Below are 15,049 nucleotides of genomic sequence, written 5' to 3' on the forward strand. Positions count from 1 at the left end.
TTTGGCGGGACAAAGGCTCCGGCAGACTCTCCTGCTGTCGCTTCGCAAACCCAGATCTCATTCAACAGAACAAAAGACGGCAGAGGATGACACCGCTTGAATCAGACGCTTGTGTTTTCCTGACAAACAACACAAGCAGCTGTACAGGAATGACCTTTTCCTAAAATGGCCGATTTTAACTCTATTGTACTTTGAGTTATTAATTTGAAAACAATGTGCATATCGTGGTGATATTGTTCCCTTTCCGAGCTAAAAGGCTAGCTATTTCCCTGTCCTGGGGCCTTTTTTCAGGGCCACTACTGCAGCAGGGTCCACGTGGGACAGGACACCTCATGGCCGACTGCTCACAGATCATTTTCTGTTGGTATCACGTGTCAGATGCCAAAAACATCTCAGAAATGCTGACAAAGGATGTGAGATTTATCAAACGGGTAACAAAGAAAAACGTTGATACTTCTCTCTATCTTGCGTTACCAGTGGCTGACGTGTGATTCCGTTTCAACGGCTGCTTGAATTTTCTTCTCAACCCACAGTACAAGTCGCAGTTTCAATAACACACACATCAACCTGTGACAGTATCTGTGGCAGAGCCAATCAGATGCTAAGACACGCCCCCTTCTCTGCCTTCAATTGCCACTGACCATGGCTGTGTTCGAAACCGCATACTTCTACTACTCATACTAACTTTAACTTTAAGTTCCTGGATGCATACTAGATTCTCTGAAATGTTGGGTATGCATCATGAGGTTACTACTCATACTCAAACTACCCAAGATGCAACGTAACGTGACGTCGCCGATCGTCATTTCCTGTCAAAACGACAATTTCAAGCTAGCTACAACGAGGGTAGGTTCACTTCCTGTTTTCAAAACAAAAGCACCAATTGTATCTTAATGGCTTTCCCTATGATAAAAGGCAACGGGTATTTTATTTTGTGAAAATAACCGGAAGTGCGTTGCTCACTGCGGCTAGCTTTAGTAGCGCAGAATTCGTGGGAACAAAATTGTAAACAGTCGATATTTTGTCAGGTTTTCAACACGTTGGGGATCTAAACGACTACTTTCTCACCTGAAAATGTTTCAAATGTTGCTAAAGTTTACAGAGTTTAGAGCTTAAGCGAAATCAGCTTCAGGCCGGCTGATTTCGGCTCGGGCAGGAGCGAAATGCATTGTGGGTAAACGCTCTGCATACTGTCTGATCGATCAGTATGCTGTTTGCAAGTATGTAGTATGGAAGTATGTAGTAGGCGGTTTCGAACACAGCCCATGACAACCTTCTTCTAACACACACATAGAAACAGCCATGAAGAAGTCGCCCACTAAATGTCAGCTCGGAACAACTCTGCAGCTGTGATTGGCGTTTAAAATCGGTTTAAATCGAGGCCCATTGGAAGATGAGACACACAAGATTGCTTTAGGAGCTTAAACGAAGGCAACTGGACTCAGTTTATTTTCCTCTTTCATCTTAGAGGATTCTAACTGGGGTTTCAGCCTGAAACTCTCCACCTCATCAGCCTGCGGCTACAGGATCAAACAGATACTTTGCTGGCCCAGTCAACATCTAGTGTCACTGTGGGTAAAAGACGATAATGGCCACCTGCTGGTTATCTAAGACCAGCCGGTCTGGCTGTAGTTGCACAAAGCCCCGCAGCACGTTTGGTGGCAGAATGTTGACAAATCACCGCAGGGGGTAGCAGCGCAGTTAAAGGGGGGAGTTAACTTTGGTTTCAACCCTCTTCAGAGTGCATCACACACCCAATCAAGCGGGATCCTCCCGGATGCTTTTATCAGGGGATGCCAGTGTGTCCAGTGCAGCCACTCGACGGTCTCATTACTGGCCCTGCTCTCCCTCAGCACTAATCAGCCCCACCATACCCCAGCCCAGAAAGATTCTACAAAAGCCCGGCGCAGCAAAGCCTGCGGTGATTACTGAGCGAGCAAAAGGACCGGCCCTGTGTGAAAGTGTCATCTGAACAAAAGCACGCTGCCACATAATAAGGTCTTCCCCTTCATAACACCGGCAAACCTATAGCTGGCCCACATTCAGTCCAACTTTACCAGCAAAGGCAAAAACCCTCAGAATAATTACAAATGTTTACTTCAGGCATACAGGATGATGGAGAAAACATTGTAGTTTAAAAGGTGGCTGCAACTCCATGACCTTTAAACCGAGGTGGGTAGAGCAGCCAAAAACTACTCAAGTAAAAGTACTGTTACTTCAGAATAATATGACTCGAGTAAAAGTAAAAAGTCGTCATCCAAATAATTACTTGAGTAAGAGTAAAAAAAAGTGCTCGGTGAAAAAACTACTCAAGTACTGAGTAACTGTTGAGTAACGTCTGATTTATTTGTTAACACAAGCATTCAATCAGAAAGACAAAAATACTAAATAATCATCTTTAGGCCAATTAGAGTTCATCCAGTTGATAAAATAAATTAAAATGAATTAATTAATTACAAAATAGCTTAAATTAAAATAATCCAGGGAAATAAAAAATAAAAGAGACTTAGGAAATGTTTAAAACATATGTAACCCATATGTAACCTAAAAAACAAACATTCACCTATCCATGGGGGGAAAAACGAGTTTAGGAAACTTACCGCTACATGTTTCCTCAAGTTAGATGTTGAGTTTCTGCTGAAATGTGCGTTTGTTTTGGTTGACACAGAAGACACATAATGTAGCTGCTGTTTCTCACTCTTTGTAAGGTAAACATGCTTTCAGTATGAGGCCTCGTCTGCGTCTTCATTTCCCACCGTTGGTTCTGACATTTTTCATCTGTTTCTTTGTTTGTTTGCTACGACTGCTAATGCTAAAGCTAACCCGTCCCGCCGCTGAGATCGAGTATGGTCACGTGACCAGACTGCACGGCTGCGTCTGATTGGTGGAACACAGTCAGGTGGTAGAGCCTTTGGAGGAAGTCTCTCTCTCTGTCAGAATAAAACATTAAAATGAGGCGTACGCGGGGGGGTAAAAATAATGAGGCGTAGAATACCAAAGAGGTAAGAAGAAAAGTAACCAGCTCATTAGCCTAATGTAGCGGAGTAAGAGGACAGTTTCTGCTTACTCAAGTAAAAGTAAAAGTATAGAGATTTAAAACTACTCCTAGAAGTACAACGTTTTCAAAAACTTACTCAAGTAAATGTAACTGGTTACTACCCACCTCTGCACACGACCTTCAATCATCAGCTAGAATCAACCAGGGAAGAGCTTTCACTATTCAGAGCTGGTTAAATAGAACCAGTTAGTTTAAGACACTATTTAATGTTTTAATGCCTTACTTCCCCCTTATTACGGTTTTATTTCATTCGTTTTGCAGGGTGTTATTCATAGTCTTGCTGCAGTATCACAGGAAACACAGATGTACGTTTCCCTTTTCATGACGAAAATAAATGATTTTAGGAGTCTCATTTTATTTTAGAGGTTTACAACTTCAGCCTAAACCAACAGAAATCGTAGAATCGATATCGTTTCTACCTTTAACAGTTATGCAAGTTGATAAAGGATCATCCTCTGAAGTTTCACGAGGATCCCCGTGTGTGTACATTTCTACATGTACATAGTGCCGAGAATGTCAGGAACACGGGACAATTAACTGGCGAGTTTAACACCAAGAACGTGCAGCAGATGCCAGGGGAGGTGCGAGTGTGATCCACAGGAGCCAAAAGCTCCCCATTTGCATCAAGTGCCACCAGAATAGCTGCGACTCCCCCGCACGCCATCAGCGGGCAAATGAGATTATTCATCTACTTGCAAATTGGTACATCAAAGTCAACCTGGTGAAGAGCTGGCAGAGGACGGCGAGGCCGGGGCCGAGCACGGAGAGCGTGATTAGGAGCCGGGACAGAGATTCTGCCGCCGTGTGTCGAGTCGCTCGACCTTTTTTTTTTTTTTTCTCCACGTGTGGAAAATAATCACGCAACACAATTATGTGCATTTCAGTTTGGCAGCGTTCAAACGTGTTCCACTGAAACCCAACGATGTGCGTTCCAGGTTGGAAAGGATTCACTGATGATACAAAAGGTCCTCGCATGCATGGCTGCTGGCTTCAGAGAGCGCACCTTCATCTTTCCAACAGGGTTCACATACTATTGGACAGGTTTTAAACAAACACAAATCGTTTATCTGTGGAGCACTGTTCCAAGTCTAAAGAAAACCATCTCATAGGAAGATATAGCTTATGTTTTAGGCGTTTATGTTTATATATTCTTCCCCAACAGTCACAGGGAGCGGTGCTGGCGGTGTTAGCATGATATCCAAACAGTCGACCATGATTTTCTACCAAAACAAAGAACTTTGAATAAGAAAATCTCTCTCTTCATCACTGAACCTAAAAAAAAAAAAAAAAAAAGATCCATTGTTGAAGTTCAGAGAATTCCAAAGATGACACAGTGGGGTGGGGGGGGTTAATGGAGCTGGTATTTTGGTTGGTGGTGGTGCAACAACAATGCAAAGCATCAGCCTGCATTGTTCAGTTCAAGGTTAAAGCAGAGAGTCTGGAAATTAACTCGCCTCTAGCAGTTTGTTTTTTCCCTATTCAGTGGACTGTGATGATTACCTCGATTTTATTCCCTTTATGTTGAATGCACCAACCAGAAAAGAAGAAGTAACCAGTATAAAAACCAGTACATTTTAAATGCTCTGTACTTCTACAGCACATTTATAGCCTACCTGACCACTCACCAGATGGCACATTTAGTCTTAGTCTATATAATTTTTCAGGTGACACCGTGCTTTTTGACAGTAAAAGCATATGTAAGGAGTATGCATTCACTCAGTATATAGTGGTACGTCCCACCCTCCAGCTAAATGATGTGCGATGAGACGTTTCAGGCCCTGCCTGCACATAAATATACCCGTCATCACAAACTACTCCCTGCTAAGAACACCTTTTCATTAGCTGCGAGTTAGCCAGACTGAAAGCTTTGATATATTTCATTCATCTTATTCCAGTAAGGAGCTTTCAAGGATGCAAATAAGTCTTGTGTTGGCCCCCTGTCCTAAGGAGTGGCGCTCCAGCACAAAGCATGTCCCGTCTATCCGGGGATTGTGAACGCCAGGAAAACACCGACACAGCCCGAGGCTTCAGCGTTCTGTTATGGGACTCGATCCTGAGGAGGCAAGAAGAGTTTCTGGAAGGAGAGCCGACGGGATCCAAGGTGTGAACGGTTGTGAAACCGCCTCGTGAGGAAGGCGGTACCCGAGACCACCTCCTCTGTTCAAAGATGGCTTCCTCGTCTCCTCTCTCAAACCATCCGTCTTCTCCGTCCAGAATGTGGACATGACCGTCTTCAAATGAGTGTGCCGTGTCCTTAACATGTAGGTGAACTGAGTATTGGCTCTCCTACGCTGTGCCATACGCTTGTGGAGCTTAGATTAGAAATTTTATGGCAAGGCTGCTGTGGATCTCTGCGCCACTGGGGCAAATTACCCACTGCTCTCTCTTCTTCTGCAAAATAGATAAGAGCACACCTCTGGGAATGGACACCCTGGCTCACCCATGGCCCAAGATGTTCTCTTACCCAGTGTTGCCGTGACTACGGTCCAAAGTGCCATGGCATCGTCCACAAGAGGGTCGTATGCTTATAAAATGATGGGCATTTGAGCAGTGGTGTCAGTTCTCAAGCTTCCACCATCTGATTTTTTTTAAGTTTTAGGAATGTGTGTGGATATCCTAACCAAGAGCCAATCATTTCTGATTATTTACACCATTCAGACCAGAGCAAAGTTTGCATGATTCTCCCTTTAAAGCTCATTTTTCCCTATTTTAAACTGATGAACACTACGGATAAGGCAAGGCTTTGGCGTGTATAAGTGTGTGCACGAGCGCACTTACTGTGGAAAGGCTGATGGCCGCCCCTGTGTGGAGCACGGTAGCTTCCTTGGTGGTAGCTGCTCGGTGGAGGAGCGCTGCTGTACTGTCCTCCACTGTGTTGGTTTCTGTTCATACTGTGACTGCACAGAGAGAAGAAGCTGTGCTGTTAAATCTGTTCAGACACACACATCTTTTAAAAAAAGGCCGAGAACCATTTTTACTATCCTAAAGTCCAGATTGGCAGTGTTTGTTCACATATTCTGGAGGAACTGGCACATAAAAGGTATGATAATTAATTCAGGGAGGAAAATACATGTAGTCTCCAACATATTTAAGGTGCAGACCACCGACTGCCCTCTAAACACATCCCAGAACCTTAACTGAACAGTCGCCAATTCAAAGAAAAACCATATATAATCAGAGAAATCCGAGATGAAAACACTTTTCTGCAGAGTTTCAGGCTCCCGACTCTCCGAGCAGACGCTCATTTGGCCCCATCAAAGCTCATAACTGCCTGATTGACTGAGATGATGACTTAGTTTAGTAGAAAATACAGGGAATGCATTGCATTTCTTCAAATCTGTGCATAATTAATTTTCCAAACACGCGACTGAGCCAGATGTTCACTTAATCATATTTTTCCTTAATGATAATAACGTGCGGAGAAGAGAGTTTAGATTATAATGAAGGGCGGCTGGTTAATGGGGACCGTTACAAACATTTAAACCCATTTCTCATTAAAAAAATATTGTACTGAGTCATTGCAGAATCAGCACTCAATGTTTGATACGTTAAATTCTATCATTGCACAGTACGAGATGCATTCAGAGGCAGATGTGTTTTGTTCTATTTGTTTAGAGACATTAAACAAACTGGTTTTTAATCTTGTAAAAAAGGAGAGATTGTATAACTTTACTAATACATGAAGACTAGTTCAAACAGGTTTAGTGTACTCAGACTGTGTTTCAGCACATGCTAATGGTGGCCTTCCGACAGCAGAACCGAATCCAGTTCAACATGAGAACGAGATGATGGACTGCATCATCTTTTGAATGGAAATAATCCATAATAAGAGACGACTCCAGTCTGTATAAAAACGTTCCATCACCGGATGAAGGTATTCCCCCTTCTCTCCCTTTCTTAAAGTCACACTCCAGTTTCTAAATGCAAACACAGCTGTTATTTTACCACATTAAGTTCATCAATACACTTAAAAAGAAATGGGTTGGAAAGTTATAACAGAGTAAGCCACCCCTCTGAATTCTTCATAATGGTTTGGTCTGCTCCAGCGCAACACTCAGAGTTTTATTTAATTAAACATCTGATTTTATGGGCAAAACTTGGTCTTTCACTGTCAAAATCTTTATATTGACCTACCTTGGTCAGATTGTAAGCATGTTCTTTTGTTCTTGATAGACATCAGATGGTTGTCATTATTTCGAAATTAGAAATATATATAAAAAACATAAAACTTAATTCATGACAAATATTTACAGTAAAACCTACAATTTAAAATATTAAGCAAGTTTCAGAGTGTTTTTGTAACATTTTGGACAAAACTGACTGAAAAACAGAGATTTACTCCAATCTTTTTCCAGGGGAGCACTAAACCTAAGGAACAGGAGCAACAGTGTCCAACAAAACATCTGCATTCTCTTATAAATACAACATTATGTAAAACTTTTGTGAGAGTTAAAGAAATGTAACTTTTTTGACGCTAAAACAAGCTTCTTATTGGAGGCTGAGTTTGAGCAAAATGCCTTCAAAACATTTTAAATAAGTTGGTGAATTAGGAAATATATAAAGAAAGAATCTTATTGAAGGGAGAGGGAGGAGAAGATCCCAATGAAACTTCTCCAGTTGATTATTCATGAAAAAAAAAAAGAAGAGAAATCTCAGTTACCCCAGAGCTCTGAAGGCTGATTGGTCCAGATGTGACTGCTGTCTGTTTGAGTTGAAGCCCAGCTGGGGCCTCCATGATCCCCTGTTCCCCCTCTCCCAGTCCCCTGGTTTCAAAACCTTATTGGGCATCCTGAAACAACAGAAAATATATATATATCCACATCAGAAAGGGAGAGGACTTGAACCTGGGCCTACTATGTGAAGGTTTGGGAAAAAGTGAATAAAAACTACAGCGACTGTTAGAAAATCTCTGAGCATTTGTGTTAAATAAGAGAAAAAAAAACTGTTTGAGGGACAATTTCTGAGAGAGGGATTGACACATTTGTTGCTTTGGGTCTTTTCATGAAAGCAAAAATTAATTAAAAAGCAGGTTTGAAACTCAGTCAAGAATTTATTAGATAAATCAACTGGGGAAAACAAAAAAAAGTGAAATATCTCACTTGGCTCCAGACAGGAGGACAGCTTTGAACACGTAGTCATCTGCATAGTGAGGATCCTTGAACTTCACACTGGAAAACAGAAGAGAAGAGTTTCATTAGCTCACTTTTTATTCAAAAATCAAGTGTTTGAAAGAGGTAAATCATCTCCCTTCCAACATTAACGATTATTCATGAGACCATAAGATAAAGTATGAATAGAGCAGCTGGCTGCACTCTCAGTGTAGAAGAATTCAGTTGCTGGTCTACGTGTAAAGAAGCGCATTAAGGATTAAGGTTTTGCTTTGGACAGATGTTGTTACAAAAGGGTCTGAGAGGAAGAACTGCTCATCAGACATTTCCCAGGTTTATTGCAAACTGTGTTGGGGAGATAGCTGAAAGGGAATTTACTGGTTCGAGCAGGAGAGGAATCAGAGAGATTTTTAACTTGTCATCCATGACCAGCTGTCAGAAAGTCGATCTGAGAGTCGTACTGAAACTGTGGGGTAATACGGTGGGAACGGTGGACACAGAAGAGTACAATCTGTGTAGCAATGGTACAAAAAGCCATCCAGTGAAATGACAGCGTTGTGTATTACAAAAGGAAGGGGCCCCAGCACTGAACCCTGGGGCACGCCCTGGGAGATGTAATGGTATCCGGGCAACAGTCCTCACCGCGAAACACCGAAAGATTACAGAGTGAGATCAGCTTTAAACCAAGTTTAAATGCATTCCGACTATAAGCTTCTAATAAGAAGGATTAAATGCTCAGATGTTCATTTAATTTTTGCTCAACTAATGTCATTTTTAAACTTTATTGTTGTGTTTTACTTTGAATTAGTTGAGAAGTGCCTGAACCTGGTGTCTTCAGCAGTCAATGGTGACAAACTCACCTGATCGCACTGCTCTGGGAAATGTCCCGCAGCGCGGGAATAGGCGAGTTCACCGTCCTGAAGGAAAAAAAAAAAAAATATCTCATCATTGATATCATCTTGAATAAAAGCTGGAGTCTGCATCACGCTTGAAGCTGCTCTTTGTTGGGTTAGAGCATTTAAATGTACTACAAAAGTCAGAGTAAAGCAGATGTTTCCTTACTTATCTGGTAGAATAGGGTCGTCATCGAGATTTAAAGTACCTTGGATTCCATGGCACAGCTCTGCAGGGATCTCCGTGCCCTGGCAGAAACAAAGCGACTGTTTGTGCCCAACACTAAAACGTGGATTTCATTCAGAGCTCCAACAGGGCAGCCGAATATTTACCGATGCTTCGGATATCTAACCACATCTGTTGCCTTATGTAATTCTTATCCGCTCTCCTTTTGGGACATGCAACCTAAAAAGAAGCATCATTTCAAGGTATTTCTCTGGTTGTTCCCCTTAACTCCGCCCCCAGCCGCTGATGGAAAGGGTCGGTCATGCACAAATGCAAAATAACAGGATTCTGCTGTTTTTCTATGATAGAACAGGTGAACTTTTCTTATAATGCCGTCTAGACAGGATGGTCTTACAGCAAATGTATTCTGGGGAACCTTCCCCTGAGATATCATTAATCCAAAGAGAAGAGGGCCCTCAACACTGAAGGCTTTCATCTTATGCAAGTGAAACATTAAATAAGGTCGCACATAACAACTACGTTAGGTCATCTTTTTCAGCAGTTACAGACTGAGCAGAGACACAGATACAGAAGCTGACTGTATGTGTGTGTGCGTTCCACTAAAGTTATGTCTGGTTACAAAAAAAAACAGTCACTTCTGCATTTTCAAGCATTTTATGCGCTGAATGCCGTTATTCTTGTTTGCTGGTGAAAACGAAGGCCGGAGTTTTGTTACCTCGACAGATTCAGCTCGATAGAGTTCATGGATGAAGTCGAGCAGCGGGTGAGACTTTCCAATAAACAGCATATCGCTTCCCAGACTGTTTCTTCTCACTGCAACAGAAGACACGCAGATGGAAAGAACCAAGAGTTTAGCACACAAACTGCTGCCACGAGCGATTTAAGACACACGAGAGCAGAAACATGCAGTCGTTTAGCCTGAAAACAGAAGCGGCGTGGCTCAAACTGAGCAGTTGTTGGAGGTTATGTTCTGCAGCGAAGACGACAGAGATGCAGCTCTGGGTAGGAAAATAAATGCCAAAATAAAGGTTTCTTTACACCTATTCATTAGCATAAGATTGTGGAAAACATGAAGACATTCTGCACTCATTTATCCATTTTAAGCCCGGTCTTAGGACATGGTTCGATCAAAGAAACTCAGTCCATCCCGTTTCACCGTTGCTGATGTTTTCTATTCGAAGACCTGCGACTGACGGACTCTAAAGCTACGTCACTCGAGCAGAGAAACCACTTTTACTCACGTTCCTCAGGTGTGAGGTCGGGGTAGACGTCAGCCAGAGTCGCCCTCAGCCGACGTTCGTCCACAAAAGGCAACAAAGCCACACCTGAAAAAACAGAAACAACAGCCTGAAACTGACACATCTGCACCAAAAAAGAAAGGAAGCCATTTATTTTCTGACACGAGATGCACAACATTATCGTCTTCATCGATCTGTTAAAGCGATGACATTCGGTCTCTTTTCTGTTGATATTCTTCCCCCTGCATTCAGACATGTCAGACAGTGCATGTGTGACGGAAGCTGTTATACAGTCTCAGTTTTCTCAGCATAACAGTTCTTAACAGGCCACTGAGTGTGCAGTGTTTGTGTAAAACACGGAACAGGAATCAGTCGGCGCTAAAGGCTGATTTATACTCGTCTGCGTGTGTGTCGCAGTTAACGCAGACATGCCCCCCCCCCCTTACGCAGACACTCTGGTGCACCTCCCCAAAATTGTAACTCACCGCAGACATCGCCGCAGGGAGGAGAGAAAGGAGGCCTCTGATTGGTCAACTCTACATCCGCTCTACACTATGCGTATTTTCGGTTTGCTAACCGGCTAATGGTGACGCTAACCATGCTAACCGTGACGCTTCTTTCCCTCTCTGCCAGCTCCAGTAGTAGCAATATTTCTTCTATTTCTAGATCGATCAGCTGCATCTCAATCAAAGTGCGCATTCGTCCAGTCGCCATTGTTGTTGAATGACCTCCGTAACCGAAAGAGAAACACGCCACCCACCACACCCACAATCCTAGCTTGTTCGTGATTGTCCCTCTTGCGTTGTGGCATGGGATTAACATAGCGCAGACCGCGCTTCAAAAGTGGGCATAAATCAAAAATAACTGCGTCATGTCTGCGACAAGCTCACTGCGACACACTGCTGCGAGAGTATACACGGCCCTTTAGCCTAGCATGGCTAGCGCGAGCTGTGTTGATGGCGTCACGATTTCGTGCCGGTGGCGCGAGTCGTTGCAATTTTCTCCGTCACAGAGGTGTCGCTGCTGCCTGAAGGTTACCGCCAACTACTCTACAACCACGAAAGTGGAGAAGAAAACAATGAAGAGCAGGAACACTGTCATCAATGATGCTGCTGTAGTATCTGGGAGATGAAATGCTTCGTGTGTTTCTGTGTTTCACAAAGTTAGTGATCACCACTTGGAGTCTCTGCCCTCTTCTTTGCCTTCACGTATCTGTCCCGTAGCTTCTTCCACACATTCTTACAGAACTCTCCCTCTTTCCCCAAAGTTCTGCCAATCTCTGTACACCAGTTTTGGGAGTTTACGTTGGTCCCTGTGCTGTTTCCCTGCAGTTTCCTACAGCTGCCTGTACAAACGCACCTCCTGACTGAGCCTGGTCTCACATCGGTCCATCCGGTTTGTTGTTCTCGGTGCAGCCGAGTTACAAAAATCTACTGGTGCACGACAACGCGCTGCGCCGTCTTTTCAAGGCAATTTGTTTCTTAAATTGTCTTTGTTTTCTAAATTGTCTTCCCATTTGTCTCGGTACCTAACTTACGGCACTTACTCTAGCACTAGTTCTGCTCTTAGCTGTTTGGTTTTGGAAGGAAATGCACTTTTGAGTTCTTGTGACCTGAAGTTCTTTTGCCTACCGATGTGGAACACACTTATTGTAAGTCGCTTTGGATAAAAGCGTCTGCAGAATGACCGTAATGTGAGGTAATGTAATGTAAGCGCCAGGCCTGAAAGGTCATTTTGACGTCACGGGTCGGCTGGGCCGTGAGCGACGCGTCAACTGTAAATCCAGCTTAATGGTCACGAAGGTTTAATTGCATTGCAGCAACAACAAATCAACATGGCATCAACTCTCATTTCACCTTCGCTGCTCCTTCATGGATGTTTGACATCACCTAAACTATGCAAGTCCTCGCAGAGTCGCAGCATTCTCATAACAACATGGTCGTTCAGAGCTGTAAAAAATGAGCCCAGAGAGGCACATCCCACAGAAGACAGGTGCCGAATGGTAGCCTGACTACGTCATACTCACGATTCTTGTCAGAATGTGAGTCTGATACCGCTGGATAGAGATTTGAGTATGGGGCGCGAAAAAAATGCCTCTTCGCTCAATTGGATAAACCTACAACCAATCAGAGCAACGTAGTATGTGACGTGGATTAAGCGACACACACTTGTCGGCAAAAACATCTTTTCTATCGATAAAAGCCTTTATCGCTTTCCTCTCTTCGTCTTTCAAAATGAATGCAATGTGGAGATCCTGTAGAACAGACTCGATGGCAGAATCTACACACCCTAGCTCTCCAGCGGCAGCCATGTTTGTTTCAAACAAAGTCAAACCAAGCGCTCTTTAGTGACGTAGTCGATAATGTCCCTATTGATCATCTGTCCATCATCGTATAAAGCCCACCCTGGCAATCTGATTGGGTCGACTGTCGCGATGTCGAGCATAGAGATTTCCCCAACTGAGCAGAGCCAGACCGAACTTCCCGACCAAAATTTTTATGGGCGGGGCAAAGTTCGGCTGGCACCCAGGCTAGCCGAATGGAGGTGTTCAGCCTAAAACTGGCTGCTATGACCAGAGGCGTAGACACACGGTATAAAGGTTTCAGGTCACAGACGACTGAGGACATTGGTGTGTTTTATTGTCTCAGGTAAAAACAAACAAAAAAAAATACTGGAAAGGGACGGACTCACCCTGCCAGGCGAACTTCTTGCCGTTGAGATCGATGGCAAAGTCATCGGGGTAAAAATCGATGATGGCAGAGTCCTGAATCAAAGCGTTTTAGAAGAAGTGAACAAACCAGCACAACTAAAAAAAACTAAAACAGCCACCAAGGTGAAGCAGCCTGGAGCCTCTTTCTGAGCTCTGCAGTGCAACTCACCGGGCTGCTCATCAGGTTCCTCCATGTTTTGGGCAGGAAGTTCCCACTGGCTGCAGGAAACACTCCCATCAGCTGCTCCAGCGGCTTGAACTGCACACAACAAACGGGTCATTTACTCAACAAATACACTTATTACATCAACACATGCAGCTGTACTCTAATCATGTAGCCTTATTAAGAACAGAGTTTACTTCATATTCATAAAATCTACTCAAAAAAGCTGAAAAATGCTCTCCGACTTCATCAATTCAGTTTCTATAATAACTTTTTCTGTTGTGTAGCAGTAAAACATTCAACAAAAACAACTTCAAAAACCCCTGGTGGGAAAAGCAGAGACAAAAAAAAACAAAAAGAAGAATAGACCGACAGAAAACAGAACAAGTGAAATGAATTCTTACTGGTTTGGTGTCCTTCTCAAAGTCTGTGAACATCCCTTTGATCTCTTTGAAGTCGGAGGCAAACGGAGCATAGTGGAACGGGAAGTACCACTCCCAGGAGGCACAGCCCTGCGAATTAGCATGAAACAACCGCCGGCTTTAATACGAAATAAGAAATCCCATCAAACAAAAAAAAAAAAACAAAAAAAAAAAACAGCATCTAAATGTTTGCGGCTGGCGTAGTGGAAAAAAATCCACCGTTTAACTTTGCTTTTGCAAGATTAATTAAGCTGTAAACTCTTGAAAAAGGCAATTTTCAACTTAATCTGTTACAAAAATCAAACAGTCCAAAAATATCCAACAAACACATTCAATTTAAAATGAAAAAAAAAAAAAAAAAGCAGAAAACCATCACAGAGGATCTGACGTTTCATACACGTATAAACATGCATCACAACTACCGGAACGGTCTTCGTGCTGCTTAATAAGTTGCTCCCTTCTTAGTATTTAAGGTGTTATTTAAATTAATTTCTTGCCTCATAAGCCAACAGCAACACTTTGCTTTTCTTTGGCCTTTTTCCACCGAAATTCCACTGCTGCAAAAAGCTTAAAATCCAATCAAACCAGACTAAGACGGCCGCGCTGACATTTAAAAAGCCCGAGTTTTACACACCTGAAATATCCCACCCCAACTACCCGTTCAGGGGCTCCAACTCCCAGCATTAAATGTTCAGCCGTAGTTGCTGCTCCTCTTAAACTTCAGCGACGTGTCCTCCCACCCCCGCTGAGACGCCGCCGTCCTCTTCAGCGCTCGGCTTTGAAAATGTTTTTTGGACAAAAGGAAAGAAACCCCGCGGATCCAGAATTTATTTTTGACCACTTATCCCGACTGAGCAAACACCCAAAGAACGACCTTCACTTCCCACAATCCACCCCGAGACAACAAGGTCCTCCGATTAAATCCACCACACCTCACATTTCGGCCGATCGGGCTTTAAAGGCCACCACGCCATCATTAAAGACGCTCATTCAAATGGTAATAAGGTCCTTTATCGCATTAAAAAGGTAGATCAGGCTCCCGTCTCCACATTTGAATAATCACACAGATCATTTATGGTAACATTATAAATTTTTGTTTCAAGAAGAAATTAATTTGTGACTAAAACCAGAAAGTTTCCTGTTTCAGAGAAAATGATGAAAAAGAAGTAAATAAAGGCACGAACCAGAAGATCAGGACACATCTGTTATCTCAGAGATAAATCTCACAATTTAATCATATTATTCTCTGAATTTAGAAAAAAAAAAAAGA

General features: G+C 43.0%; 1 protein-coding gene across 5 annotated transcripts in view; it reads right to left on the reverse strand.

Moving 5' to 3' along the window:
* The window catches only part of xrn2 (5'-3' exoribonuclease 2), a 46,792-nt gene that overhangs the window by 12,700 nt on the left and 19,043 nt on the right, over positions 1 to 15,049 (reverse strand). For all 5 annotated transcript variants that reach the window (XM_075458604.1, XM_075458603.1, XM_075458602.1 and 2 more), the window contains 10 exons: positions 13,762 to 13,869; positions 13,364 to 13,453; positions 13,176 to 13,248; positions 10,488 to 10,571; positions 9,962 to 10,059; positions 9,229 to 9,308; positions 9,027 to 9,083; positions 8,158 to 8,226; positions 7,719 to 7,847; positions 5,837 to 5,955 (listed from right to left, as the gene is read on the reverse strand). In XM_075458604.1, the coding sequence (XP_075314719.1) occupies positions 5,837 to 5,955; positions 7,719 to 7,847; positions 8,158 to 8,226; positions 9,027 to 9,083; positions 9,229 to 9,308; positions 9,962 to 10,059; positions 10,488 to 10,571; positions 13,176 to 13,248; positions 13,364 to 13,453; positions 13,762 to 13,869 (907 nt within the window). The remainder of the gene's footprint in view (positions 1 to 5,836; positions 5,956 to 7,718; positions 7,848 to 8,157; positions 8,227 to 9,026; positions 9,084 to 9,228; positions 9,309 to 9,961; positions 10,060 to 10,487; positions 10,572 to 13,175; positions 13,249 to 13,363; positions 13,454 to 13,761; positions 13,870 to 15,049) is intronic.

The sequence above is a fragment of the Odontesthes bonariensis genome, chromosome 24 (genome assembly GCF_027942865.1).
Source record: "Odontesthes bonariensis isolate fOdoBon6 chromosome 24, fOdoBon6.hap1, whole genome shotgun sequence".
In the NCBI taxonomy this organism is placed as follows: domain Eukaryota; kingdom Metazoa; phylum Chordata; class Actinopteri; order Atheriniformes; family Atherinopsidae; genus Odontesthes; species Odontesthes bonariensis.